This window comes from Mustela putorius, unplaced genomic scaffold (genome assembly GCF_011764305.1).
Source record: "Mustela putorius furo isolate JIRA1106 unplaced genomic scaffold, ASM1176430v1.1 tig00003845_pilon_pilon_pilon, whole genome shotgun sequence".
Lineage (NCBI taxonomy): Eukaryota > Metazoa > Chordata > Mammalia > Carnivora > Mustelidae > Mustela > Mustela putorius.
The window spans coordinates 53,908,007-53,935,055 of NW_025421998.1; the positions used below are offsets into that span (position 1 = coordinate 53,908,007).

Genomic DNA, 27,049 nt, shown 5'->3' on the forward strand with positions numbered 1-27,049 from the left:
GGATTCCGCCACCAAGACCCTCCTCTAGGAGGAGAAACCAGTGAGTAGTGAAGAAGGTGTTTTAAGGAGGAGGGAGAGAAAAACTGTATGGAGTGCTGCTGAAATGTCAAGTATGATAGTTTCGAAATGATAGATTTGACAGAATTTTGACAGAAGTAATCGGTGGCTTTTGAGGATAGTTTCTTTTAGAGCAAAAAAAGTGGTAGGGGGGAAAAAAGCTGCATTAGCTCAGGGTTCAACAGAGAATGAGCAACAACCCTTCTGAGGAGTTTTGTTACAAGCAACAGGACACTAGCTCAGGAGTGATGTTGAAAGGAGTTTTGCTTGCTTGCTTGTTTATGGTGAGGGATGTTCCCGTCTGCTTATCTTATTAGAAATCATCCAGCACAGAGGGAAACCTGAGGATGCGGGATGGAGAGGGGGCATTTTGGGCTCAAAGAAAGCATAAATATCTACTATCAGACAGAAACAGGACTGTGAACATGTCACTCACTGTAACAGGAGGGCAGGTAAAGTACATGGGTAAATATTCAGGTCGGTGGACATATTTCTCTTCTTAAGGATGAGAGAGAGAGAGAGAGCGCGCATGTGCATGTGTGCAAGGTGAGGGAGGGGTAGAGGCAGAGAATCTCAAGCAGACTCCCAGGAGAGCCAGGAGCTGGACATGGGGCTCGATCCCAGGACCCTGAGATCATGACCTAAGATGAAATCAAGAGTTGGACGCTTAACCAACAGCCACCCAGGCCCTCCTGGAAATTCTCTTTTGAATGCTTCTATTTCCCCAAAGAATAAGTCAAGTTATTAGCTGAGAGTAGAGAATATGAGAAGATGCTGTGGAGGTATAATAAAAGAATGCATGTAGTGGTCATTGCAATGGCGAGGGTTGGCCAGTTTTTTGGGAAAGGGCCAGAGTGTCCATATTCCAGGATTCGTAGGCAACATGGTCTCTCGGGCCACTACCCAGTTCTGCAGTTTTAGTACAAAAGCAGCAGATATGATAGGTGGGTGAAAAAGCACAGCTGTGTTCCAGTAACACTTCACTTACAAAAACTGGGAGTCAACTGTGGTTTGCTGCCTCCCAACCTGGAAGGAAACAGGACAAGGGAAGTAGTATAAGATGGTCAAGCACTACTAAGGGCCCACTTGATTTTATTTTTAGATCCCTTTACCATACTAGCCATGCTCCTTGGAGCATGTTTCTGTTTCTTGGGATTTTAATGGAGCCCATTACCTGATGTAATGCTAAATACATGAGCTGATCTTGAAGAGGCACTTTTAATCAATACTAGAGAGGTACAAGAGGATCAGTGGTGTTAAATATCCTCCTTCAAACTAAAAAGGCAAGGAAACTAGGGAGGGGGATTCCTATATTACAAATGATTAACATCCTTTAAAAGCTCTGACACTTAGAGGAATAAATTTCTGTTATCTAAAAAATTCATTGATGTCGGCCAGCTAGAATTTCTTCTCTCTCCATCCATGTCATCCTGACAGCATTTAACATACTGTCCTGCGAGCCTAGAGAGGAGGTTCGTGACCCTGCAACCTTAGGACCTGCCCTGTGGTTGTTTATTTCCCAGTGTGATGGATTAGTCCTAATCTCTCCGTGCTCCCCAGTGGGGTGCCCTGTATAACAGAGTGTGTGTGTGTGGGGGGGCTGGGGCCAGGAAGGGGGATACGTAGGAGGAAAGCGTCTTAGAACTAAACAGGCATGAGACTGAGCCTGTTCCTCCTCACCAGCACAGGTTTCAGAGTTAACTGGGCTAAGCTCCCATGTGTTCTGATTTGGAGACGGTCTTTCCATGGTATGTATATGGGAGACAGATCCATGCACATTCTTTGTTTTTTTTTAAAGATTTTATTTATTTTTTTTTAAAAGATTTTATTTATTTATTTGACAGATCACAAGTAGGCAGAGAGGCAGGCAGGGAGAGGAGGAAGCAGACTCCCCGCTGAGCAGAGAGCCCAATGCGGGGCTCGATCCTAGGACACTGGGATCATGACCTGAGCTGAAGGCAGAGACTTTAACCCACTGAGCTACCCAGGTGCCCCAGATGTTTTTTTATTTTCGAGAGACAGAGAGAGTGTGTGTACGTGGGGGGAGAGGCAGAGGAAGAGGGAGAAAAAATCTCAAGCAGACTCCAGGCTCAGCCCGGAGCCCAATGTAGGGCTTGACCTCACAACTCAAGGTCATGACCTGAGCCAAAACCAAGAATCGGAAGCCTAAGCAACTGAGCTACATAGGTACCCCATCATATACATTTTTAAAAAATAACTGATATCATTAGCAAAAAGACGGTGGGACTGAGTAGTGAAAACTTAAGACACCTTAATTGTTTTTTTGGTTTCTGTGGGAACATGATGATTAAGTAACAATAAACATTCTTTAGATCATATGCTTAGGATTCTAAATATAGACTCTTCTTTAATGAGGAAACATATTTTTATTAGAACAAGGTACTTGGGTGCACAAATTATGTATTTTAAACACAAAATGCTATTACTTTTAAGAATGGATTTCAGAGCAATTGTTTCATATTTATAATTAAAACATCTTGTAATTAAAAAAGGAATATTACAGTCTTGAATTTTCTGGTTTCTGCATGATTTCTAGATGTCTTTTTATAAGATAATCAATTCTACAGCACTCCTTACATAACAACCATCAAAAAAAAGGCTTTCCAGGAGGGTTATGAATGCTTCTTCATTCCCTAGAGAACTTGAAGCCCAGAGAGATGCCCATACATCCTAAATAGTTTCTAAGACAGTCCTCTGAGGAAGCACCGTGCTCAGCCAGATGTTCTCTGGGGGTCCCTTTCACAGCTCTGTAATTTAGTGATTTAATTTGAAAAACCCATGAATTTATTAATACATTTTGGGAGCTTTGTTATGGCAGGAGAAGCAAGATAAGTAACAGCCCTTGATCTAGACTTTCACTTCTTGAACTACTTAATTTGTCTATACAAAATTAATTATAAACAGTTTACCTAACACTGCTAAGCCAGAAAAAAAATAAAAGATTAATCTGGAACTGTCAGAAGAGTTATTTAAGAGCCTCATTTCAAGGTCTGCTTTGAAAAAAAAAAAATCTCTGTAATGTATAATTAAAGCTATTCATATGATTTTCAGTGTTTGAGGAGAGCAATGTTGTGAATGTAAATTAAAGTCTGTTTCTTTTATAAACGGAGTCATAAAAATGTTGGGTCCATTCTTTCTGTGGTTAAATGGTGCTTGGACAGGATTCCCTTAGGAACACTACAAGGATGATATATGAAACACCTTCATGACAAAAGGTGAAAGAGCACATTTCGTGTATGAAAACACTGTTTGCATTATCTTCACTTTAAAAACCACTTTCTCTAAAACACTTAGGTAAAATATCATGCAAAAAGAGAAGGAAAACTAGAACAAAAGAGCCCACGCTTCAAGTAAGCACTTTTGTAGTAACAGAATGCTACTTAATACAGGTTCATGGTATTTGGATAAATTCTTATTTATTACTAAATAGAGTCACTTCTTTAACAATTCACTCTCACACAGAAATTTGTAAAGTAAATTAGAAAATTCAAATGATGAAACACTGATAGGATGGGAAGATATATTATTTGACTCAACTGTATGCACATACTCCCTAAGCAACAAATATTAAGAATCCCTTCCAGTGGTGGTGGGGTTATGGACATTGGGGATGGTGTGTGATATGATGAGTGCTGTGAAGTGTGTAAACCTGGCGATTCACAGACCTATACCGCTGGGGCTAATAATACATTATATGTTTATTAAAAAAAAAAAAAAATTAAAAAAAAAAAGGAATCCCTTCCAGGAAAATTCTGAACACAATTCACACTAAATAATAATAAATTAGATATAATATTAATAGCAAATATATAAAAATAATACATTAAAACATATAACATATCAATAATATAACATAATATGGGGGCGCCTGGGTGGCCCAGTTGGTTGAGTGACTGCCTTCGGCTCAGGTCATGGTCTTGGAGTCCTGGGATCGAGTCCCACATCGGGCTCCCTGCTCAGCAGGGAATCTGCTTCTCCCTCTGACCTCTCCCTTCTCATGCTCTCTCTCAAATAGATAGATAAAACCTTTTAAAAAATTAAAAATAGGGATGCCCGGGTGGCTCAGTTGGTTAAGCGGCTGCCTTTGGCTCAGGTCATGATCCCAGCGTCCTGGGATCGAGTCCCATATCGGGCTCCTTGCTCAGCGGGGAGCCCGCTTCTCCCTCTGCCTCTAGCCTGCCACTCTGTCTGCCTGTGCTTGCGCTCTAACAAATAAATTAAAAAATCTTAAAAAGAAAAATTAAAAATAATAACATAACGTAATATGTAATATATACTAGAATATATCATATGGTAATTATAGAATAATAATATTTATACTATATTAAATATAATAATAAATTATAAATTAATAATAATAATAATAAATAGCTATTTTATTTTGTAGGGCACCAAGTATTCATTTTCTCAAATTTCTTCAGAGAGGAAAAGAAACTATGAAAAATTTCCTCTTGGATGGGCTACAAAAATATACCCCTTCCTTGAGGGAAAGGGCCACGTGGCGTCCACAGTGAAAAGTGCATGTGATGGGGAGCGTGAGGCAGGTTTACTCCCACCCAGGGCATCACTAGGACAGGCCTCAGACACCATGCTGGGGCATCACAGAGCCTGAGAGTCATTCAGGGACTCCTGGCCCCTCCCTGTCCAGGTAAGGCACCAACTTCAGGAAGGCTCACTTCTCGGATCCTCCTCCTTTCTGTAATTGCATTTTGGTCAGACAGAACCATCCTATATAAACACTGTATGAAGCTCCATCCTGCCAGAGCAGAGTGGGAGGAGGGAAGGAGGCAGAAGCCATAATTACATGGAATTTATAATTGCTGTTTCCCTCAAATATTTTCTTAATCTATTATACTTACATAATTTGCTCTTCTGATAAAACTAAAAAATGCACTGCCATACATTTACATAGCTGATGAAGTAAAAGGTTTATGTATTTCAAATACTTGATTCCCTGAACATTCATATTGGAGTAGGGAGGACACTAATATTTTGTCTTGTTTGGACCTGAAATTTCAGCTCAGGTCTGTAAACATTGCTTTCCGCACTGCTAAGCAGGGCAGCAAAGTTGACAAATGATAAAGAAGAAGAAAAAAGCAAATTCTAATAGATTCCAACATAAAGGATTTTAAATGATCATCTATTTTCTATGATCACGATCACAGCCTTAAATAACAGCTTTCTTCCATGTATTAAAAAAGAAGTCACACTTTGGTTACTGATAATCAATTACTTTATACAATTAACAGTTATCATCACTTAATATTAAAATGATTGATACAAATGGAGGCTAGGAGACATGAAAATAATTACTGAATCAGTGGTCAATGGATGCCTGAAGCAAAGGAAGAATTTACAAAGTTCAATATGTTATAAATTACTCATTAAAGATCACATTAAGGGCCCTGAATTAGAACCTGGCAAAAATTCTACATTTTTAAAAAAATTTACAATATTATTTATTCAAGGAGAGAGTGTGGGACAGAGGGAGAGAGAGTCTCAAATAGACTCCCCACTGAGAACAGAGCCCAATGTGAGCTTCAATACATGACCGTGAGATCATGACCTGAGCCAAAACTGAGAACTGGATGCTCAACCAACCAGGCACTGCAAAAATTATATATATATATGTATAGATATATATCTATATATATATAAAATTATATATATATAATATATATATTTATATATATATAAATGTAAAATCTATATATAAAATTATATATATATATAGATATATATCTATATATATATATATATTTTTTTTTTTAATTTAAAAGATTTGTTTGAGAGGGAGAGCTGGGAGAGGGGCAGAGGGAGAGGGAGAAAGAATCCCAAGCAGATCCCACACTGAGTGCAGGGCCCAACATGGGGTTGAATCCTACGATCCTGAGATCACGACCTGAGCCAAAATCACAAGCTGGATGCTCCACCAACTGAGCCACCCAGGTGCCCCCCAAATTTTACACATTTTGATTAAAAAATTCTCTAATCCTTTAGTCCTATATAAAGAGTGATAAATGAGTGGCGCCTGGGTGGCTCCGTGGGTTAAAGCCTCTGCCTTCGGCTCAGGTCATGATCCCAGGGTCCTGGGATCGAGTCCCGCATTGGGCTCTCTGCTCAGCGGGGAGCCTGCTTCCTCCTCTCTCTTTGCTTGCTTCTCTGCCTGCTTGTGATCTGTCAAATAAATAAATAAAATCTTAAAAAAAAAAAAGAGTGATAAATGAGTGTAGAACGTTTATGTATGTGAAGACAGCATAATGTTAGAGAGTAATACTGCCAGCAAGCCAGACACCTTTGATATTCAAACCGAAAAGCAATGTGACAGATGATCACAACCATGGCAGTAACTCACAGAGATTAACTTCTCTGAGTACTTACTATGTGCTGGGCACTGTTCTGCCTCACACATCTTCATCTAACCCTTAAAACAACCCAACCATGACCCCCATTTTACAGATGTTAGAAAGGCAGGTTAGCACAAGTATTAAAAGCCAGGTTGTCTGGTGGTGGGTATTAAGGAGGGCGTGTATTGCATGGAACACTGGGTGTGGTACATAAACAATGAATCTCGAACACTGGGGAAAAAAAATTTTAAAAAGCCAGGGTGTCAGAGCTGAACCGCCTGGGTTTGATTCCTGGCCCTGGCACATACCAGTGCATCTGTAAAGCGGTGGTAAATCAAGGGCTTGTTGTGCAGGGAATAAAACAAAGTGCTTTGGAGAGCGCCTACTGCATGTAACAGTCTACCCAAATTTCAGTACTATGACAGAAGAGGGCTCCAAGGTCAGGAGAGAACACATTGCCCAGGCTCCAGCGGCAGAGCCAGGAGGCCATCCGGCCCTGAAGGCTTCACTCTGGACCTCAGACATGCTGCCTCTGAAACTCTCACATGCTGGTATGTCCTACACTGTCTCATGTCAGCCCCCAGACCACCTACTTCACAGAGATGAAAACCCCGCATGCCGGTCACCTGCAGGGACTTGGCTGCTGAGGGCACCATGGTGATGAAGTCACTGATGTCACCCTGCAGGAACACCTGTGCTTAGACACTGAAGAACTCATGTAAGGACACAGGCTGTGCAGAAGAAGGGCTGGGAGGCAAACCCAAGTCTACATGCTCGCTCCACTCCCCCCACACATCTCTGCATTAAAACAGGGAGTTTCTCAGGCAGAAAAGATATTTTTAGGGAGAAAAGGAAGAAAGGAGGGAACATCTGAGGAGAGAATTAGAGTTTTCAGGAGGGGGGAAATGTGTCTAGGAGATCCCATCTCTCCATCTTAACCCTTTACACATCCAAAGTTTTCAACAGCCCCAGGGCATTTTTCCCAGAGCAATGTATTTCTGCGGTTGGGGAAGGAGTGAGAAATCAATTTCTGCCTGCTTAAAATATTCTGCGGAGTGAAGACCGCAACAATGTGAAATACCAGCGAGCCCAGCATACAGATGCTCTATCTGTTATGTGTGTGTACACCAAACATCAAAATAATATGTTCTAGAGTCAACGTAGACACCCATCGGCACACACAAACATTTATTTCTATTCTGAGGGCAAAACTCTCAAAGTTTTCTCTGAGCTCACCCTCCATGACTTGAACCGCTGAGGATGCTAACTCCAGAGCATTTGGAAAGATAGCCTGCAGAATCGAAAATTGACAAAACTGATGCTTGTCCTGTGGCAGGAGGTCATGCTTTCTCAGACGAGTCAGAGGAGGTGACAGCTCCCTGCCTTCCTCCACAGCCTAGGCCTGTCACCCACAGTTAGGCCCCCAGTGAACTTAATTCCTGCCTTTCAAACCTAAATTGAAACCATTTCTGATCGAATTATGGATTCACTGGCTTTGTCTGCTTTCATTTCGAACCTCGGTACCTCCTGTATATGTACACTCGTGGCAAAGCTGAAGAAAACCACAGAAAACCACAGAATCTTGAAAAGCCAGGTCTGTGTATCCTCCTGAGACACAAATACGATTCCCTTACGACAGACTTTTGCCCACAGAGTAAGCTCAAAACAAGTAAAGAACAACAACGTATGTTTAGAAATACCTGTCTCACTAATAATTTATGACTTAAGAAACCTTTGAGAGAGTCTGGAATACATTTAGTGGGGGAAATCCCTGCCCACATTTGCTTGAAAGCCTGAAAGGCGATTTCAGTATAAGTTTGGTGATGGCAGAATTTTCAGTATCTCCACAGCAAAACGCTCCCAACAGTTCCTTCCTTCAACTTACTGAACTAGTGCAGCCTGTGCCATCTTGATTGAAAAAGCTAATGTAATTATTCTGACCAGAACCAATAGATTTAGAGCTGGAAAGGAAGTATAATGGGTCAGCCACGCCAAGAATCTTTAAATGCTCTGATCTACACCAAGTTAGCATTTGAGAACGCTAGGGTGTACGTGGTGAGGCCACAGTGCTGTTTGGAGATGAGATGCTGGTCAAAGCATATCTGTGCTGTGAATTAGATGGTGGGTGTTGGCAGAGAATCTTTGGCAGGCAAGGCATCACACGTCCATCCGTGTGGCCCAGCCCTGCCTGTCCTGCTGTCAGCCAGCCCATTCTTCTCTGCTGTCTCCAGGGGGTGGGCTGCTCTAGGGTGGTCTCTCTTAGCTCTTTAATTATTTCCTTGCTTTCTCTGGAAAGTGGAGGATGTCTGCCCCTCTGTCCCTTCCTCATGAGTCAAATTACAAATATAATTAACAATTTAGGATCCTTCCTGTGAAATGCCTCTCTATCAAAAATAAGCACTTTGTTCCCAGGAATACCACTCTTTCCAGAACACAGAAGGTTGTATCTGTATCATCTGCAAACCCCTGCCTTATGTCAGCATTCCCAGTGCAGAAGACAGGCGTCATGAGAGAAGGCCACAGAACTGATCATACCTGAGAATCTGGGACACCTCTAGCTTCTGTCCCAATCACGTGTTTGTCACCGTTTTCTTCCTCTTGTTCGATTGCTTTAAACAAAAAAAAGAGAAACAATGTTAAAAAATGTAGTATCCTTAAGAAAACAGTTTCAGATCATTCTCTTTCAGATGGTAATTTGGCAGGAAAAAATAATGCCAGGTAGAGTCACAAAATGTAAATATCAGCACTATTTTTTTTTTCTTAAGTATTTGGGTGAAAGTTTAACTAACCACAGGGAGCACTTTTCATGTACATTATCTTGTTTATTAAATCAAGGGCAGTGGAAAAGTTTGCTCTCATTTCTTCTCTTCACCTAAATCCACCCCGACATCAGCATGTCAGTACTGGGCTTCAGCCAAGGGGGAATTGGGGTGTAGTCGAAAGCTTTGGTCAAGTTTATCTGAGAACATTTTTTTTTTTAAATAAAGTGGGGGTTTTTGGCTGGTAGTTTATGGTCACATATAAAGAAAGCATAATATTGTCTATTCAGACCACTTCAGTGCATCATTATTATAAAATTCCAAACTCTGGAATCTCAAATCGACCTCTTCTTATTTTCCCCAGCATCTCCCTATCCAAGTCCTTGTCACCCTTTCCATGTGAGTGCAATCATTTCCTAACACAAAGCTCTTAATTCCTCTAATACAATCCAGCTGGGGCACCACCGCTTAAATAATCAGTCTCCAAAAACAAACAGAGTGCCATGCTTTGGCCTATGTATCGCTTATCTTATCAAGTATGAATTCCCTGTTCATCACGAAAGGTCTTCCTTGAATTCTCTAGCTTCCTCCTAATCTCCAACTTCACAATGACATTCTATACAACCCTGATCCAGGCAGAGGGATTTAATTATTTTACTCTTGGTACAGTTTGCTCTTTCACTTTCAAAATATTTACTGAGTGTCGACTATGTGCCTGGCATGGGGGCTACTCCTGGAAAAAGGCAGGTGAGCTCCGACTTTATGATGAATTACACATCCTAGCTGGGAAGACAGTCACTGCACACCTACTACTGTAACAAACAATAATAATCATAATAATTTTAAAATATATAATAATATGTATAATATATTATATATTATATATATTATATAATAACATATAATAATTTAAAATATAATATAATTTAATTTAAAAATAATATAATACTAATTTAAAAATAAGATGATCATGATAAATGGGGATATGACAGAAAACAAACTGGGGGTTGGCCACTTCTGGTGGTGGCATAGTGGGGAGATGGTGCTTCCCTGAAGAAGTGACAGTTGTGCTGCTACCTCAAGGTTGAGATGGAGCCACCCATGGCATGGGAGAGTGACAGGAGCTAGAGAGAACATGGACCACTCTGCAAATTCAGATATAAGCCTAAGAACAGAGGAAAGCACTAAGGACTTTTAAATTGGGAATCACATGATTTGATGCATATTTTCAAGAGTTCCTTTAGCTTCATTGTGGAGAACAGCCTCGAGAGAAGCAAGAGAGGAAGCAGGGAGACCAGTTTTTTGCTGACATCCTGACCAGAAATGATGATGACTCAGGCCAGGGAGGTGGAGATACAGAGAGCTCTGGAGTTGAATTTTTAGGCAAAATGGACACCCCTTGCCAATGAACTGAAGATGGCTGGGGGTCAGGGTAGATGAGGATAAGAAGCAATCAAGCACGACTCCTAAGTAGAAGAAATTATTCCTTGCATCTGCCATGCCATTTTTTTCTTTTGCTCTCTCCATCAAAAGCAGGGCAAAAACATTACCAATCTTTCTGACAGTGAAGTCACGCACCGTAGTTATGGGTTCGGTTCGTAATGTTTTGTAGACATTCAAATATTGTGCTCTCTGCTCTGTACTTTTTTTAGAGTAGCATTTCATGTACCTCTGGCTTTTGTATGCCTTTTATGCCTACTGTGTATTACTTGGCATGAAGTGCATCTAAATTGCTGGGTACGCAGTACGAGCTCTGTAAAAACCAGCAGATGAGCAGTTCCTCCCCGAGTGCCCCAAACGGTACAACATGACTACCCCTACTTACAGAAACAACTGCTTTCATAACCATTTATGAAAAAGAGGGAAGGGAAATTCTTCTTTTAAACACCATGAATAACTAGGATAACTCCCATCACTGAGCATCTATAGGCCAGGCAGGAACAGCGGAAGTGGACAGAAGCTTCTCTTCTATTTTCAGCAAAAAGTTTCATTAATGTTTGTTCAAAGGGGGTCCCCTGTTGCTACTGTTGCCCGATTATGAGAAAACTTAAGAAGAAAGAAAAACTCCCATGATTTCTCTGAAAAACTAGAAACAAGAATGCCAAGAGAAAAATACAGAATAACATTTTAAATTCCACTTAAAAATGCAATGGCTCAGGGCACCCAGGGGGTTCAGTCAGTTGGGCATCTGACTCTTGATTTCAGCTCAGGTCTTGATCTCAGTGTTGTGAGTTCAAGCCCTGCACTGCACTCCAAGCTAGGCATGGAACCTACTTTAAAAAAAAAAAAAAGCCTTGGCTACAGAGTTAGGAACTCTGTTTAACTAACTGAAATAAGTCTTTCCTCAGCCTGTAGTGGGGAGCATTCTCCTGGAGAGCAACTAACGTGGGACAAGTGTGCCCATATGAAGTGGGAACCGTATCTTGGTACTTCCTTTATGTTGTAATTTGAATTTTTGCTCTTTAAGGTTTTAATTTAGATGAAAATGAAGAAAATTGAATTTGGAATATTTTGCCAACTAAGTTCATGTTTTTATTTTAAATTTTTAAAGATTTATTTATTTATTTGACAGGGAGAGAGAGAGATCACAAGTAGGCAGAGGCAGGCAGAGAGAGAGAGAGAGAGGGAAGCAGGCTCCCTGCTGAGGAGAGAGCCCAATGTGGGGCTCTATCCTAGGACCCTGAGATCATGACCTGAGCCGAAAGCAGAGCTTTAACCCACTGAGCCACCCAGGTGCCCCTAATTTTTAATTTTTTAAGAGACATTTCATAGAATTTATTCAGGTTAATCCACTTCATTCAATAATCTGCCATATTGTTGTCATGTTAAGATTACTGCATTGCTATTTCTTTTTTGAGAGGACCATGCCTTTATTTGTTTCAAGTATTTTATTTGTTTATTTGACATAGAGAGACATAGCAAGAGAGGGACACAAGCAGGGGGAGTAGGAGAGGGAGAAGTGGGCTCCCTGCTAAGCAGGGAGCTTGATGCAGGGCTCAATCCCAGGACCCTGGGATCACGACCTGAGCAGAAGGCAAATAACTAACAACTGAGCCCCCGAGGCATCCCAGGACTACACTTTTAAAAAATCTGGGTTGGGGCACCTGGGTGGCTCAGTGGGTTAAAACCTTTGCCTTTGGCTCAGGTCATGATCCCAGGGTCCTGGGATGGAGCCCCACATTGAGTTCTCTGCTCGGCAGGGAGCCTGCTTCCCTTCCTCTCTCTGCCTGCCTCTCTGCTTACTTGTCGTCTCTGTTTGACAAATAAATAAAATCTTAAAAAAAAAAATCTGGGTTATATTTCCATGATGTCTAACTAAAAATCTCTAAAATCTTTTTCCTTACCAAAAGGTAATCCCTTCATCACAAGAGAAACAGGAAAACCGAGATTTAGTTGTAGAAAATGATCTCCATCAGAAACAATTCATAGTCCATAATCTTTCAGGATTGTACTCTTATTTGGGGCCTCTTTTGTAGGGGAGGGGGCTGTCTCTCATAAATGGTTTCTTAAAAGTGAGAACATGCCCTACTGCATCATAGAAGGAAAACAAGGTCTAGTTCCCAGACAACAGGCAGGTGGTCCTCCAGGAAAGGAACCCTAAGGGCTCCCAGGTGACATTCTGCCAAGGTCAGGGGACAGAGTCAGTGACCCTCCTACCCTCACCAGTCAGCAGTAAAAAGGTCTAACCAGCTGAGCAGGAGAGGTAGTAACTAGCTTCCAGTTAGAACTTCCACCTCTGGACTGTCTGTGTTTGAGGCTGGAGGGAGATGTTACAGAGTCTGGAGAAAATGACTAAAAATAGGCAAGTGTGGAAAAAGATACAGGTTTCTTATAGGGGGGAACCACAGAAAGGGGGCACCATCAGTCAAGGTTAGTGCTGTGCTTTCTTTGAGAACAGAATACACTGAGTGGGGTCCACAGTTTTCAGATAACAACTGGAATGATACTGAACAAGTGGAAAGTTAATTCAGAGTTTCCGTCCATGGTTCAGAAAACACTGACGGAACGCCTGTGTGCAAAGCAAAGGGACAGGCGCTGGAAAACGATCAAGCTGTCTAAGATGTGATCCTGACCAGAAGGAGCCATCTAGCAGGGGCCATCAGACCCCTGCACACCACAGAGTGCTGTCCTCGGGGCCACGTGGAGGAAAAGGCGGCTTCTGGCCAGCTGCATCAGGGACAGCACTCCTCCATCCTCTCCTCTTGGTACTCAGCGCATCTTCTGTGCCTCTAGGTTACTGTGTGGCCTGGCCCATTCCAGGCACGTGCTTATCTTCCTTATGTTTCTTGGTGGTGTGAGAAAGGGAAGTTTGAGAGGATAAGATCCGGCCTCACAGGTGCCTGGTGTGTGTGTGGAAGTGATGTATGGTGGAAGTGTTGCTCTGTCTTGGTTCAGAAAGGTAGGGAAAATTGGGGGAAAGGAGAGCTCAGACAGGGTGGTAAGGGTATGGTGTCTTAGAAGGTGCGAGCAAAGTCATACCAACAAGCAGTTTAAGTACACAGCTTCAACCAGACGACAGAAAGAGCACCAACACTGCCAAGGATCTCAAAAAGGCAGCTGGAAGCCCTTGGCCAAATAGGTGAGTCTGCAGAACTGGGAAGCTTAAATCCTTTCCTGTTTTTGGTCAAGCTCAACCAGAGCATATGAAAGAATATCGAATAAGTAGAGGGTCTTCAATTTCCGGAAAGTAGAAAGATCAAGTAAACTCAGCATTCCCCAGCATTCCCCTCCCCCACCCCCAAAACAGTGAAGTTGAATGTCAAAAGTGCAGAGAAAGTTTTTGAATACCTTCTTTGAGTGTGTTTTTGGCCTTTGGGTCTATAAGCAATCAAGATGGAGAGAGATGCTATCCCAAAGAGGAAAGTCTGTAGGAACCAGAGCAGCTGAGCCGTCCATCCATGTTGCTTTTAGACTTACACAAAACCATGGCTAACAAGGACTCTCCCACATCGATCATCCAGGCAAGCCAGTGGCCACTGTGTAGGAGGCTGTGATGATGGTCCACCAAGTCCTAAGTGAACAGACACAGGGACCCACGGCTCTGACAAGGGATACTTTGAGGCCAGGAGACAACCTAGCTCGGCTAAGTCATAGTAACTGTGAAGGGGCAAGGACGCAAAAGCAGGACCGTGTGAGCAGAAACCATCCTGTCCATGTTTTTTTTTTTTTTTTAAAGATTTTATTTGTTTATTTGAAACAACATTCTGGCACCTAGGCATGGACTATTTCACATTACACTACAACAGAGGACATGCACGACAATAAAAAACAGTTTCAGGATTGAGAGCAAGCACTATGTTTTTAAGGTTTAGGCATAATTCTTTGTACATATAAATAGAAACAAAGGAGACAGGGATTAGCATCAAAACATAGTGGGAGAAAGACTCCGTCCTCTACTTCTGGCTTACCCCCAAACAATACTACATTTCTTGTCACATCTCTGAAGACCTCAAAATTAGTTGACCAGCCCTAAGGTTGGATTCACAGAGCGAGAACTGTACACACAAGCAAGTTCAGCAAGGATGTGGCAAAGGGAACTCGGCAATCCGTCTCAGTCTGCTCAAGGGAGACTCTCAACGTTCTGGGAGGCTCTTAGCTGCAGCCCTTGTCCTGAAGCAGGACAAGAGTGTGGTCTCCTCCAATACACAAATAACATCATTTTCTTAGAAATACTGAAAAAGTATGATTCCAAAAAGTAAAATTCCAAGTATGTTAGCCGGAAGTTCACATACACTACTTGGAAAAAAAAATATACTGATGCTGGGCTTCTGAGGATTTATGATCACCCCGGGATGCCTCATGTATGAAATATGCAGTCAGTCACGTAAGAAAGAGTGTTCTAGTGACCCCTGGATACGAAGACAAATGTCAAGGAATACATACAAACACGATCTCTCCCTTCATGCCTCCTCGTGGTGTGCTTCATGTGCTAGGAGGAGGAGGAAGCAGTTACTCAGAGTTTTGAGCTGAATTTTCTTTTATCTGATCAGAGTAAGAGTAGGCTGGGGAAAAATCCCTACATAAATATTGATTCTGGGACAGTTCCCTCTGGCGGAACACGTACACAGGAATGACAGCTTCTGGGACTGAGGGAGGCACGGAGCCACCCTCTCTGCCAACACAAACCATCTCCTTATCTCTCAGCACAGAGTCCAAAAGCAAGAAAAGGCCTTTGAAAATAACTTAACCACAACAAAAGTCATAAGCACAAGATCTAAAGCATGTATTTTGAGCAGTGAACATGAGAGCCCGCATGAGAACTAAGTATATCTGTGGATTAATTAGCACGAATTCACAGAAGAGTACTTAGTTTAAATGTCTCTATTTGTAAGTTAGCCAAGAGCTGTTCAAGATGAGCTACTGGAGACAGCCTCCAAGATTTTAGGGCTTGCCTTACTATATCCCTTCTGTGTTACCTTCAGAACAGGTTTTCTCTCCTCATGACTTCCGAGGACAATCGATTGCTAAGAAAACTTAATAACTCTACTAATATTATTACTTAACTGCAAAGAAGGCTGATGTCCTTTCAAAAAATGCTCATTTAATCTCTGATCCATTTTGCAAAGATATGAAAGAGCCGTACTCACAGAATATTAAACAGAATGATCATTATGCACTGGGTGACTATACTTAAAAGTGTTCTTTATAAACTAACCAAACTATTCTTTTCTTTCTTTTTTTTTTTTTAATTGACAAGCCCACCCAAAATTTCACTACAGATAGAAATTCAGCATTTCAAGTTTTAATGTGAGAAACCAGCACAGTCCAGAAAAAGAATTCACTGAGTACTTGCCAAGAATTAAAATTTGGGCAATTTTTACAGAGAGAGAATTTTCATGAAGGGTCTCATTCTGATGTCCACACGCCCCGAAGACGGGGACAGGTAAAATCCTCCCAATTCTAGAGATGACGTTAAGTAACCTGCACCAGCCCTCCCTGTATGACATATGTTATCTGTGATGGTTCAAGTCTGGGTCTGTCATGGACAGAATGGTACGGTGCTGGTCAGACCGCACACCAGCGAGTCTGTTCTTCTGGGTCCTGACCACCATTTCTAACGAAACACAACATGATACAATAGAAAGAACAGAAATGAAGTTTAAACATCACAATGCCTCCCCACTAGTAACATCGAGGATCTCTCACCATGTGGATGAGGCGTGTATCAGGTTGGGCTGCTTCGTGTGTTCAGTGGGTCGTGGACTTGACCATGCTAGAAAAACACAGAGGTGTTTCCAGGCCACAGGAGGCAGAGCCCTGTTCCGCATTATCTACATAACCAGCTATTTTTTTGTACCATTCCTGGAGAAAGGCCCTAATATTTATTTTGGGAAGCCCCTCCCCAAGGCTCCATCCCCATTCGGCAGGCAGAGCGTTCCCCCGGAGGTGGCGTGCAAACGAGCTGGCAGCTAGAAATGCTGATCGAGTCTGTTTATTTTTGGTTACCAATATATAATCACAAATGCTTCAAACTGCTCCAATTTTTTCTAGGCTTTAAAACATAATTGGAAAAAAAGCAGTTACAGTCTTCATTTCATCGTCATATTTTTTTTAGTGTTAAAATTTGAAAAATATTGCTCAGCATTCCCCATCAAGATAGGCCAAATAGTATGACAAATCAGGCCCACCCAGAGCACTGTCTGAACTTCACGTGGAAAGCTGACCAGTGCCTATGACACCTCTGTCCCAACTGTCTTTCTTCAGTCCTCTGAGCTGAACTTGGGATTGCGGTTTTAAAACTCTCTGTTCTGGGTCCTTATCATCTTGGAAGCCTCTACAAATGCAAGTTTCCCACAGGCTCTCTCTTCTCTCTCTGCCTCTTTCCTCGGTGATCTTATCTGTTCCTATGGTTTCGATTTTCACAGTTATGCAGGTTATTCCCAGATCTGTGTCTCCATCTCGGTCCTCTTTTTGGAGCCCCAGATCCCATCTCCAGTTATACACCGAACATTTCCATGCTGCAGACCATCACACCCCTGCAAGGTACAAGCTGCTATCACAGAACAGGGGCATAGCCTCTGTCCTCTGCAGGGGGCAGGGGGAGGTAGGGGCACACAATGATCTGAAACCACAAGCATCATATCCACTGGATTTCACAAGCCTCTCCCTCCTCCTACAGAATTTTAGTTTACGTCACCACCAGGTGTCTTCATGTTCTTCTCTTCCTTCCCCTCTGCCCTCACATCGGCCTCTCAGTACACCCCATCACTTCCACCCCTGAAATGTCTCCATCCTCCCTCCTCTCTGCCATGGTCAGAGCTCAGGACTGCACCGCCTCTCCCCGGGGCCATGGGCACAGCCGCCCAGCCAGCCTCTCCTCCGGTTCATTCTCTCTTCCACATGGGTGCCAAGTTCCCCTTCCAAAAGGCAAGCCTGCTCACACTAGCTCCCCATCCCTTCAGAATCCCCATCACCTTCAGGTGCCTCTCCCCACCAGATGTGATAGTCTTACAGGGGCCTGAGTACCAAGTGAGGCCCCATCCCCGGCAACCTTGATGCAGGGGGGCACAGAAGGCTGTGCAGCTTTGAGAGCTTGGACACACCTGGGATCCCTACTTTGTGGAACATTCAGGTGGAAGCCTCAACCCAAGCCTGAAGTCCAGGCCCCTGTGGGTCTCAGACTCTCTCCCCAGATGCACCTCCCACATTTCTTTCTTTCTAGCCTGGACTGCCTTGTTCCTGCCTTCGACAGGGGATAATTTTCTTGTCCACTGCGCTCTCCACGTCTAACACCATCTCCTCGGTGACGATCCTTTTGAGTCCTCTCAAGACTCTAGGTTAAACGAGGTCCCCCCTCTTGGCCTAACAAAGTTCTTTTTCTGTACATGTACATTTTCTTATCTCAGTGTTTTAGACTTAGCAACACAAACCTCTGTCTTGACTAATCTACACCACGAGTTCCTGAGGGGAGAGGGTATGTTTTCCTATTCTAAGGACCTGGAATCATTTCTACAACAGAGTGCTGCTAAGTAATTGTCTATTGAACTGACGAATAGGACCGATTCAGAAAGTAAAAATGTTAAGGCAGATACAAACACTTAATGTCACATCCAGTCTGGGGGAGAGGGTAAGATGACGGAAGAAGAGTCTTCGAGGAAAAGGTGGATTTTGGTGAGTGGATGAGGTGAGGGGAAGAAGGGCAGTCAAGGCAGAGAGCTGGTATCAACAGAGGTAAGGCAGACGTAAGCTAGGGATCTGACACGGGCCCAGCGAGCAGCACACGGTGTTGTGGAAATGCCAGAAAGCAAAGCCAGGAAAGTTAGCTGGGTTTCTATGTCAGGCTGAGGAGGCTCATTTAGCAGCAAGTGAGATGATGTGAGCAAAGAAACTATTATCATCCTTAAGCTAAATATGCCCAGCTCTTGCTTGAGCTGTTCTCCTTTGGACACGAGTTGTCACTGTGGGTGCTCCCATCTCCTCCTGCTCACACCCTTCTGCTGGAGGTACTGGCGAGGCGGGCAGGAGGTCTGTGGCCACTGAGAGCAGGCTAATAATTTAATCCTTCTTTTTGCCAATGTTTGTTAAATATCTATTCAGTACTTTTTTAGTAGGGCTCGTGAGACACTTAGTTTGTATTACTAAAAGAACTTTCAATAATTTTTACTTAACTGTTGAATAAAAAATTAGTAATTTATTAAATCATTTTTCTTGCAATTTAGCAATTTGCTTCTTTTAAGTTGTGTCATTTGGTAATCTGACATTCTTTTTTTTTTTTTTTTAACTTTTATTTATTTATTTGACAGACAGAGATCACGAGTAGCAGAGAGGCAGGCAGTGAGAGAGGAGGAAGCAAGTTCCCTCCTGAGCAGAGAGCCCGATGCAGGGCTGGAACCGAGGACCGGGGGATCATGACCCGAGCTGAAGGCAGAGGCTTTAACCCACTGAGCCGCCCAGGAGCCCCTGATATTCTTTTTTGTTGTTGTTAAAGATTTTATTTATTTGAGAGAGTGTATACACACAGGAGCCAGGGGAGGAGCAGAGGGAGAAGAAGCAGACTCCCCATGAGCAGGGAGCCTGATGTGGGGCTTGATCCCAGGATCCTGGGATCATGACCTGAGCTGAACACAGACACTTAACTGACTGAGCCACCCAGGCATCCTTAACTGACATTCTTAATTCTGAATTAATTTTCCAACACACTTAACTAAAGAGAAAGGTCAGTTGTAGACATGGATAAAACCATGTTGCCCAAACCCAACAACACCCCATGCCTGACTTGGTTTCATAAGGACACTCATTGCCAACCAAAAGCTAGCAAGTCCCTAGGTTGGTGGGGCCACCTTCGTGGGCCTTCAGCAACATGTGATACGTTCACTGACAAAGTACTGATGGGCCACATTCAGACCCAGCAAGGAACATTCATCCATTACCAGTAGATACAACTAGCTTCCTGGCCAAAGTAGGATCCATTTACCATTTAACAGTTACTCAATTAATTTCATAGAGAAAACGGAGTTAAATCAGATCCTACTGATGTGTTAGGACAGGTGTACGGTTGGCCTTCTCCTTGATCCGATTCCAAGAGCTCTTATGATAATCCTCATTTCAGACATGAGACAACGGAGGCTGAGAGATGCTAACTAGCTGGGCCGGGATCACACACGAAGTCCGCGGAGGAGATGGTTAAGTACCTGGGTCTGACTCTTTACCTGCTCCCACACACCATGAAGACTTAAATTGTCCAAAAGGAACTGAACGGGAGTGAGACTGAAAACAGAGGAAAACAGGAGGTTTACTGTAAACAGTCTAGGCGAGAACTGACATGAATTTCCTATGAGGAATTCAGTCTATAAAAATTAAGAGTCCTAATGACTTGCTCATTGTTAATTGCTCCCACATACCCCATGTACCCTCACCATGCTTCCCAAACCCTGGATCCAATAGAGAGAAGATAATACATGTTTGCTGCACAAAAGAAAGTATAGCTTGTACTAACATTTGAATATACAGGCACTGATGTTCTGGAAATCGACATCACTCAGATAACATAATAAATCTACAGTGAAGAGAAGAAACTCAGAGGCAGCTGAAAAACTGCCATCCCCCCCCCCCCAATCAGATGCTACATACTTGGGACCTGGGCTGCAGGTGGCTCAAGCCGGAGAAACACCAGCTCTGGACTGCTTCCCCCGCCTGCTGACTGCAGGGTTTAACCTGCCCTCAGGGAGAAAGTGTCCCCTTCAATTCTTATGCCTTGTCTTAGAGCCGAGACCCTTCAAAGTTCCCTTCCTTCACTTCATAATAGATTTTTACAGTGCTTTCTCTTGAGTAACATTTAATAGACGTCTAGTCAATGGAAAAGCTACTCAACAGAGAAAAATGATAACATCAAAAGAGCAGAGTGTGTCCTGTATGAAATCCTTTGATTAGATCATAAATATTTGTCCCATTTCCCAGAGTCGTAAGTACCTGAGCCCAGGAACCTGTCTGGTTGCCCTTCTTTTGAGGAAATATGCCAGAAAAACACAAGTTTCTTTTTAATGCCAAGACAGTGTGTACATGGTCAAACTAACCCTAGCTACAGTTTTTCTTCACCATTTCTGTTGGGATACAGAAAAGCTTTCAGTTTTTAAAAACCTTACAGAGATATGTTCTGGTGATGGGACAGGTTTAGGGCAATCTGTTATAACTGCATCTTAAAGATGTGGTATTTAGACACTCCAAGATGTTCATTCATTTAAAAGGACGTTAGTGAAGAGATGCCTGGGTGGCTCAGTAGGTGAACCGACTGACTCCTGATTTCTGTTCAGGTTCTGACCTCAGAGAGGTGAGATGGAGTCCCCAGTCCAGCTCCAAGCTGGGTGTGGAGTGTGTTTAAGATTCTCTCTCTCCCTGGCCTCTGCTCTTTCCCCTGCTACAAAAAATAGTAAAATAAAATAAAAAGTCCCCAGTGCACTTCTCTACTCCACACGTCTCTCAGGAATTAAAAATTTTAAAGATTTATCTCATCTGTTTTCTTAAATTCCACACCTGAGTAAACTCAGATAGTATTTATTTTTCTCTGATTTATTTTGCTTAGCAGAATACATTCTCGCTCCATCCACATCATTGCAAATGGCAAGATTTCATTCTTTTTGATGGCTGAGTAATATATATACTATATATATAAAAATATACCACATCTTCTTTAACCATTCGTTACTCAATGGACATTTGGGCTCTTTCATAGTTTTGCTATTATTGATAATGCTGCTATAAACTGGGGTATGTGTATCCCTTCGAATCTGTATTTTTGTATCCTTTGGGTAATAACTAGTATTGCAATTGCTAGATCATAGGGTAGCTCTATTTTTAACTTCTTGAGGAACCTCCATATTGTTTTTCTGAGTAACTGCACCAGTTTGCATTCCCACCAACCGTGAAAGAGGGTTCCCTTTTTCTTCGCATCCTTGCCAACACCTGTTGTTTCTTGTGATGTTAATTTTAGCCATTCTGACAGGTGTGAGCTGGTATCTCATCATGCTTTGATTTAGATTTCCCTGATGATAAGCGATGCTCAGTATCTCTTCACACGGGGAGGGGGAAGAAAAGAGAAACTGAGAGAGAGACAGAGAGAAGGAAACAAACCGTAAGAGACTCTTACAGATAGGGAACAAACTGAGGGTTGACAGAGTGAGGTGGGTAGGGGATGGGCGAGAAGGGTGGTGCGTATGAGGGAGGGCACTTCCGATGAACACTGGGCGTTGTATGTACGTAATGAATCACCGAATTCTACTCCTGAAACCAACACTGCACTGTATGCTAACCAGAATTTAAATAAAAATTTGAAAAGGAAAAAAAAAGTAAAAGTTTTACCTCAGGGAATAAAAGAAAAGTAATTTCTGAGTCTAACTACGTGTCAATGTGGAGCTACATGCGTTAGGGCATCTCATTTAACTCCCCCGACTCCTAACAAGCCCCAGAGACATATGCCGTTAGTTCCATTTTGCAGAATAAGAAGATGAGCCTCTGGAAGCCACAAGTCATAGCAAGTGGGTAAGTTAGAACTGAACCTGTGTTTCTTTCTTTCTTTCTTTTTTTAAATTTATTTATTTGACAGACAGAGACCACAAGTAGGCAGAGAAAGAGGAGGAAGCAGGCTCCCTGCCGAACAGAGAGCCCGATGCAGAGCTCGATCCCAGGACCCTGGGACCATGACCTGAGCCGAAGGCAGAGACTTCAACCCACTGTGAGCCACCCAGGTGCCCCTGAACCTGCGTTTCTTGATTTGCTTTTCACTGCTACACAAATCCACCTTGAGGATTGTAAAAAAGAAAAAAACAACAGGTCATATCTACACTGACACTTCACTAAGGTTTTATGATAGACCAGCGATCTGCTTTTAAAAAATAACATTACAGCTTTCTGCCACACATGTGATGTTCCCAAGCTTTTTTTGTTCCTGAAATGTCAGTCATGCTACTGCTAAATCTTCCCATTGACATTACCGGGAAATTCTAAGACAGAGCAACCACCACCAATTCCCTAAGAGTCCCTCTGTTTGCAAATACAAGCGAAGACACCAACAGTTCAATCAATAGAGCAATCAATGGTGGGTATGCAGCTCAAGAGGGGGCAGGCAAAGATGTGAATTTTCCTTAACCCTCATCTAAGCTGTCCTGCTAGAATTTAAAGAAACTGCCTTTTATGACACATTTGGGGGGAAAAAAATACAGCATTGTTCCTACAGTCCTTCTCGTGTATGATCTTTGCCAAGTGGTATCACTTTCCCGAACCTCATATTCATTACTTGAAAAAGAGGGATAATCACTACCACCAAGCACCCCATAGGATGAGTATGTGGAAGAAAGGGGGGGCCTGAAGTGCTTGATTGAGGGTAGCTACCTTCTATTCCCAACACAGTAATGTGCTTTTTCCCTTTTTCACTTTTAGCCACGGATGGGGCCTTTCTCCTAATCAGACCCGCCCACCACTATTGGGGTAGAGTCCAAGATAAGGAACATAGAAACAAAGTAATTACTATCCATCTTCTGACACCCAAGCTAGAATTTTTCCTTGAAAGGGCGAAGTTTATAGAGAAATGTTACCTTCCTTTGCACATCAAGAACCAACTCTATAGGTTCCAAATCTGGAATAACGAAGCCACAGGTCTGTTCCCCTCAAGAAGTAGTCAGGAAGTAATGGGCTAGAAAAACTCAAGGCTGTCCTCAAGTTACTGCAAGGGGACTGTTGGGTTCAGGGGCCAGGGCAGTAGAGAGGCAGCGGAGACAAAAGGTAAGAGCTACGAGCCTCATCTTCCCTTGGTGGGCTTGGGCTCTGAAAGGTGAGCCCAGATAGATGGCTGAGTGAACCCTGAAGACAGGAACACAGTTTGAAATGCAGATTGCAACTTGACACGCAGAGGAGACTGTCAGTCTACCCTGAGCCTGAGGAGGCAGTCGACGTGCTCGTGGTGCATTCAGCAGTGAGCACAGTAAAGCTGACAGGCAAGAGGCAGATGGGGTCCAGAGCTTATTATTCCCGAGTTGATCCTCTTTACGAGGATGGGAAATGTGCAAAGACCCCAAAGCTTCTACATGCTCTGGGCTCAGATGCCAGCAAGGGAGCCCACCTTATAAAGGGCCACAGGCTGCAGGGAGTATGCAGCAGCAAAGCAGTGGGGTTTGCAGCCTCAGCAAGAGGCATCATAGGGCAAGGCAGCCAGAAAGACTCAGAGACCCTAACCCAGCTGAGATGTGGCTTGCATGGACACCTCTATAGAGACAAGAATAGCCCAGGAGCACTGTGGGATTCCAAAGACCCCCCCCCTCCCCCATGCCAGGGACTGAGTGATCCAAACAGGGATATTTCACCATCAGCCCAGGCAGGAGCAATATCCTGGATGGACCATGTATCACAAAAAAGAGTTCCAATCCAAAAGAGCTCAAATGTTGGTCCCTGGCGGGAGGTGGCAGCTCGCTGAGGACCACAGTGTCATGGTCTCAAGTAAAGAGCACAGCATTTCCTACTTTATTTAAGTGTGGAGAATAATTCTGAGACTCTGTTAATGACCACTTTAGAAGGTCAATGCAAGTACTTTAATGACTCACAAAATAAAATAATCTCCTAAGATTACCAGATAATAAAACCAAGCCAAAACACATGTGGGGGATAAAAAGGTTTTTGATACAGCTTGGCCTGTCAACCCAAACTATTTTTCATATCCATGCCAAAGGCACTGAGTCATATTTCCTCTCAAAGAGAAGTATATGTATTTTGAATTTTTATGCAAAAATGATAACTATCAGTAGTTTTATTTGTCTTTCTTCTTGAAATATCAAGAGAAGTATATGTATTTTGAATTTTCATGCAAAATTGATAACTATCAGTAGTTTTGTCTTTCTTCTTGAAATATCAAGAGAAGTATATGTATTTTGAATTTTCATGCAAAATTGATAACTATCAGTAGTTTTGTCTTTCTTCTTGAAATATCAAGAGAAGTATATGTATTTTGAATTTTCATGCAAAATTGATAACTATCAGTAGTTTTATTTGTCTTTCTTCTTGAAATATCAAGGTAATAAAAAAAAACTGCACTTAGAGCAGGTCCTCTGCAAATTTCCTTGGAGGGTGCTGACCACCCATATAATGTCATCGTTTGATGAAACTGTCCATTTGGTTATAAGACTATTAATTAGCTATTACACGGGGGCCTAATGTTACCAACAAAACAAAGCAACTTCAGTAACTTGCACTTAGGTACAAATGCTAAGTGTGATTTCTACATCTGTCGTTAGTTTCAGAAATGAGTCTAAGAGGCCCCAAGGGTCCAAGATGCTCACTGTACGAACCCACAGCCCACGTGTCTGGTGCTAACACTGTGAAGCCCCATGATGGAATGTGCCCCTTCCCTGACAAGGCAGACACACACCACACACTGCCTGGGGACCACAGATGGTGGAGAAAATGCCCCCCTCCCCATATTCACTGTCAGCAACAGAGGCTCCCAGCCAGGGCTTACGGTCACTCTCCCAACTCCCTTAAAGACCCACATCTGAAGGGTGGTGAAGTTGGTTTTTTTGTTAATATGGGACAATTTTGTGTTTACTGTATACCGCCCCCTTTGGACAGAGGAAAATCATGTCTCCTTAGCTTCACCTTTGGAACTATGATTTAGAAATGGGCCTTCTAAACATATAACAACAAAACTAAAAATCAAAATGAAGAAAATAGGAATCTGTAAAACTGAGATGGCGACTGTATCCGTGATGCTTGGCTCTCTACCATCTGTTCCTCAGGATAGATACAAAGAACCCTCAATCTCACATTTCCCACAGTCATTTTTCTACCAGAAAACCATGACATGATAACGTGTAAACCTCCACTGATTTTAATAGTTCTTAAAGTGAATGCTTCACTTTTTTTCTTTTATGCTTTGTTTTTATTAAATGTTTGAATTTTCAAAAGATAGAAGGTAGCTGCTTTTTAGCAAAAGGGGAACCAGAGAAGCCCATCTGTTCTACCGACTTGGGAGGAGCCCACAATTTACAAGGACTGGCTTTACAAGGATGTGGCTTTGGCTCAGGGGCACTTGCTGGGAGCCAGGGTTAAAAAATCTACTTCTCCTTTAAATGATGCTGACCACTCCCCTCTCAAATGTCTTCCTGGTAAGTTTAGTATGGAAAACCTCAGTGAGAATGTACACTTACTCCTGAGTCTGCCCAGCAAATAAACCGTGGTAATAATTCACTTCATTTATAAAGCTTGTACTGCTAATGCCATGAGAGCGTTAGAATTCTGTTATCATTCCCATGACAAAATCTCCAGTCGGGTAGAGAAACACTGACAAGTTAGGCAGTTGTCTAATAAATGAGTTAGTAGCCAATGTATAAACAACATTTTGATTGCCTCCACACTTGCTTCATTAGACCAACACCCTTCGTAAAACACCAGCTCATTCCCTGAGACAACGGATCGCACAGACTTTGGAATGTGTCTGTCAAATCACTTAGGGGTGAAGGTTGGTTAAAAATGCAGACACCAAGGCCTCCATCCAAGCTTAACTGGAGTGGGGTAAGGGGGGACAGAGAGCAGGAATTACAAGCACTGCAAATTAACTACTGTGCAAATTAAATGCTTTACAAGAACAAAAGTACGATTATTTTAAAGGTATCTATCCATCTCTATTTCCTCAACTCCAAACAAAAACACTGTCAAAATTTAAGAAGTCGTATAATACAAGACTTCATTGACTCTGGGGTCAAAATTTCTATGGCCCACTCACTGCAAAAACAGATCTCAATCACTGTGTGAGCATTAAAATGAGGTATTTTTATGACCCAGCCGGAAAAAAAAAAAAAAAGCAAATAGCTAAAACCACAGTTTGGCCACTTACAAAGAAAATGTCTGATTTAGAAATTCTCCAATGTTCAGTATTTATGTGTGTTTTGCATAAACAGAAAGAAAGTACATGAAACAAATTTCGCTTTTATCGCAACAGCATCACTGGTAGAATTCAGCTAAATCAAATGCCTTGCTGCCCTCTGTACTACGGAGCATTATTTACTTACCCTTACATACCCTGTGCTCATGTCATTGCAGTTTTACTGAGAACAGCTCCATTTTCATGGCTGTTTACACAATTAGACTTTTAATGTGATGAATGCTGGACTATAGCTGGGTCATGTGGCCAAGACAAAGATTTCCCTTGATAGCTCTTACTTGTCAATACAAATGAGAGTTGGAAAATGTTCTCTGAGGAGGGGGGCAGGAGCAGGAAGGGCCTTCTGCACATTTTCAGGAGGAAAAAGGCACCGAATCATGAAAGTTTATAAAGGAAATTAAATGATCAAAAGCTATTATTCCCATATTCTTACTGAGTAGGCATCAACTTATAAAGAGAAGGAAAGTTGTCAAGAACCTGGTACTTAGGACACGACCCGACAG

At 42.5% G+C, this 27,049-nt stretch overlaps 1 protein-coding gene across 2 annotated transcripts in view; it reads right to left on the reverse strand.

The window, feature by feature from the left end:
• Positions 1-27,049, reverse strand: part of RAPGEF5 (Rap guanine nucleotide exchange factor 5) — a 223,277-nt gene that overhangs the window by 104,290 nt on the left and 91,938 nt on the right. For both annotated transcript variants that reach the window (XM_004743361.3, XM_013051672.2), the window contains exon 8: positions 8,961-9,034. In XM_004743361.3, coding sequence (XP_004743418.2) covers positions 8,961-9,034 — 74 coding nt within the window. The remainder of the gene's footprint in view (positions 1-8,960; positions 9,035-27,049) is intronic.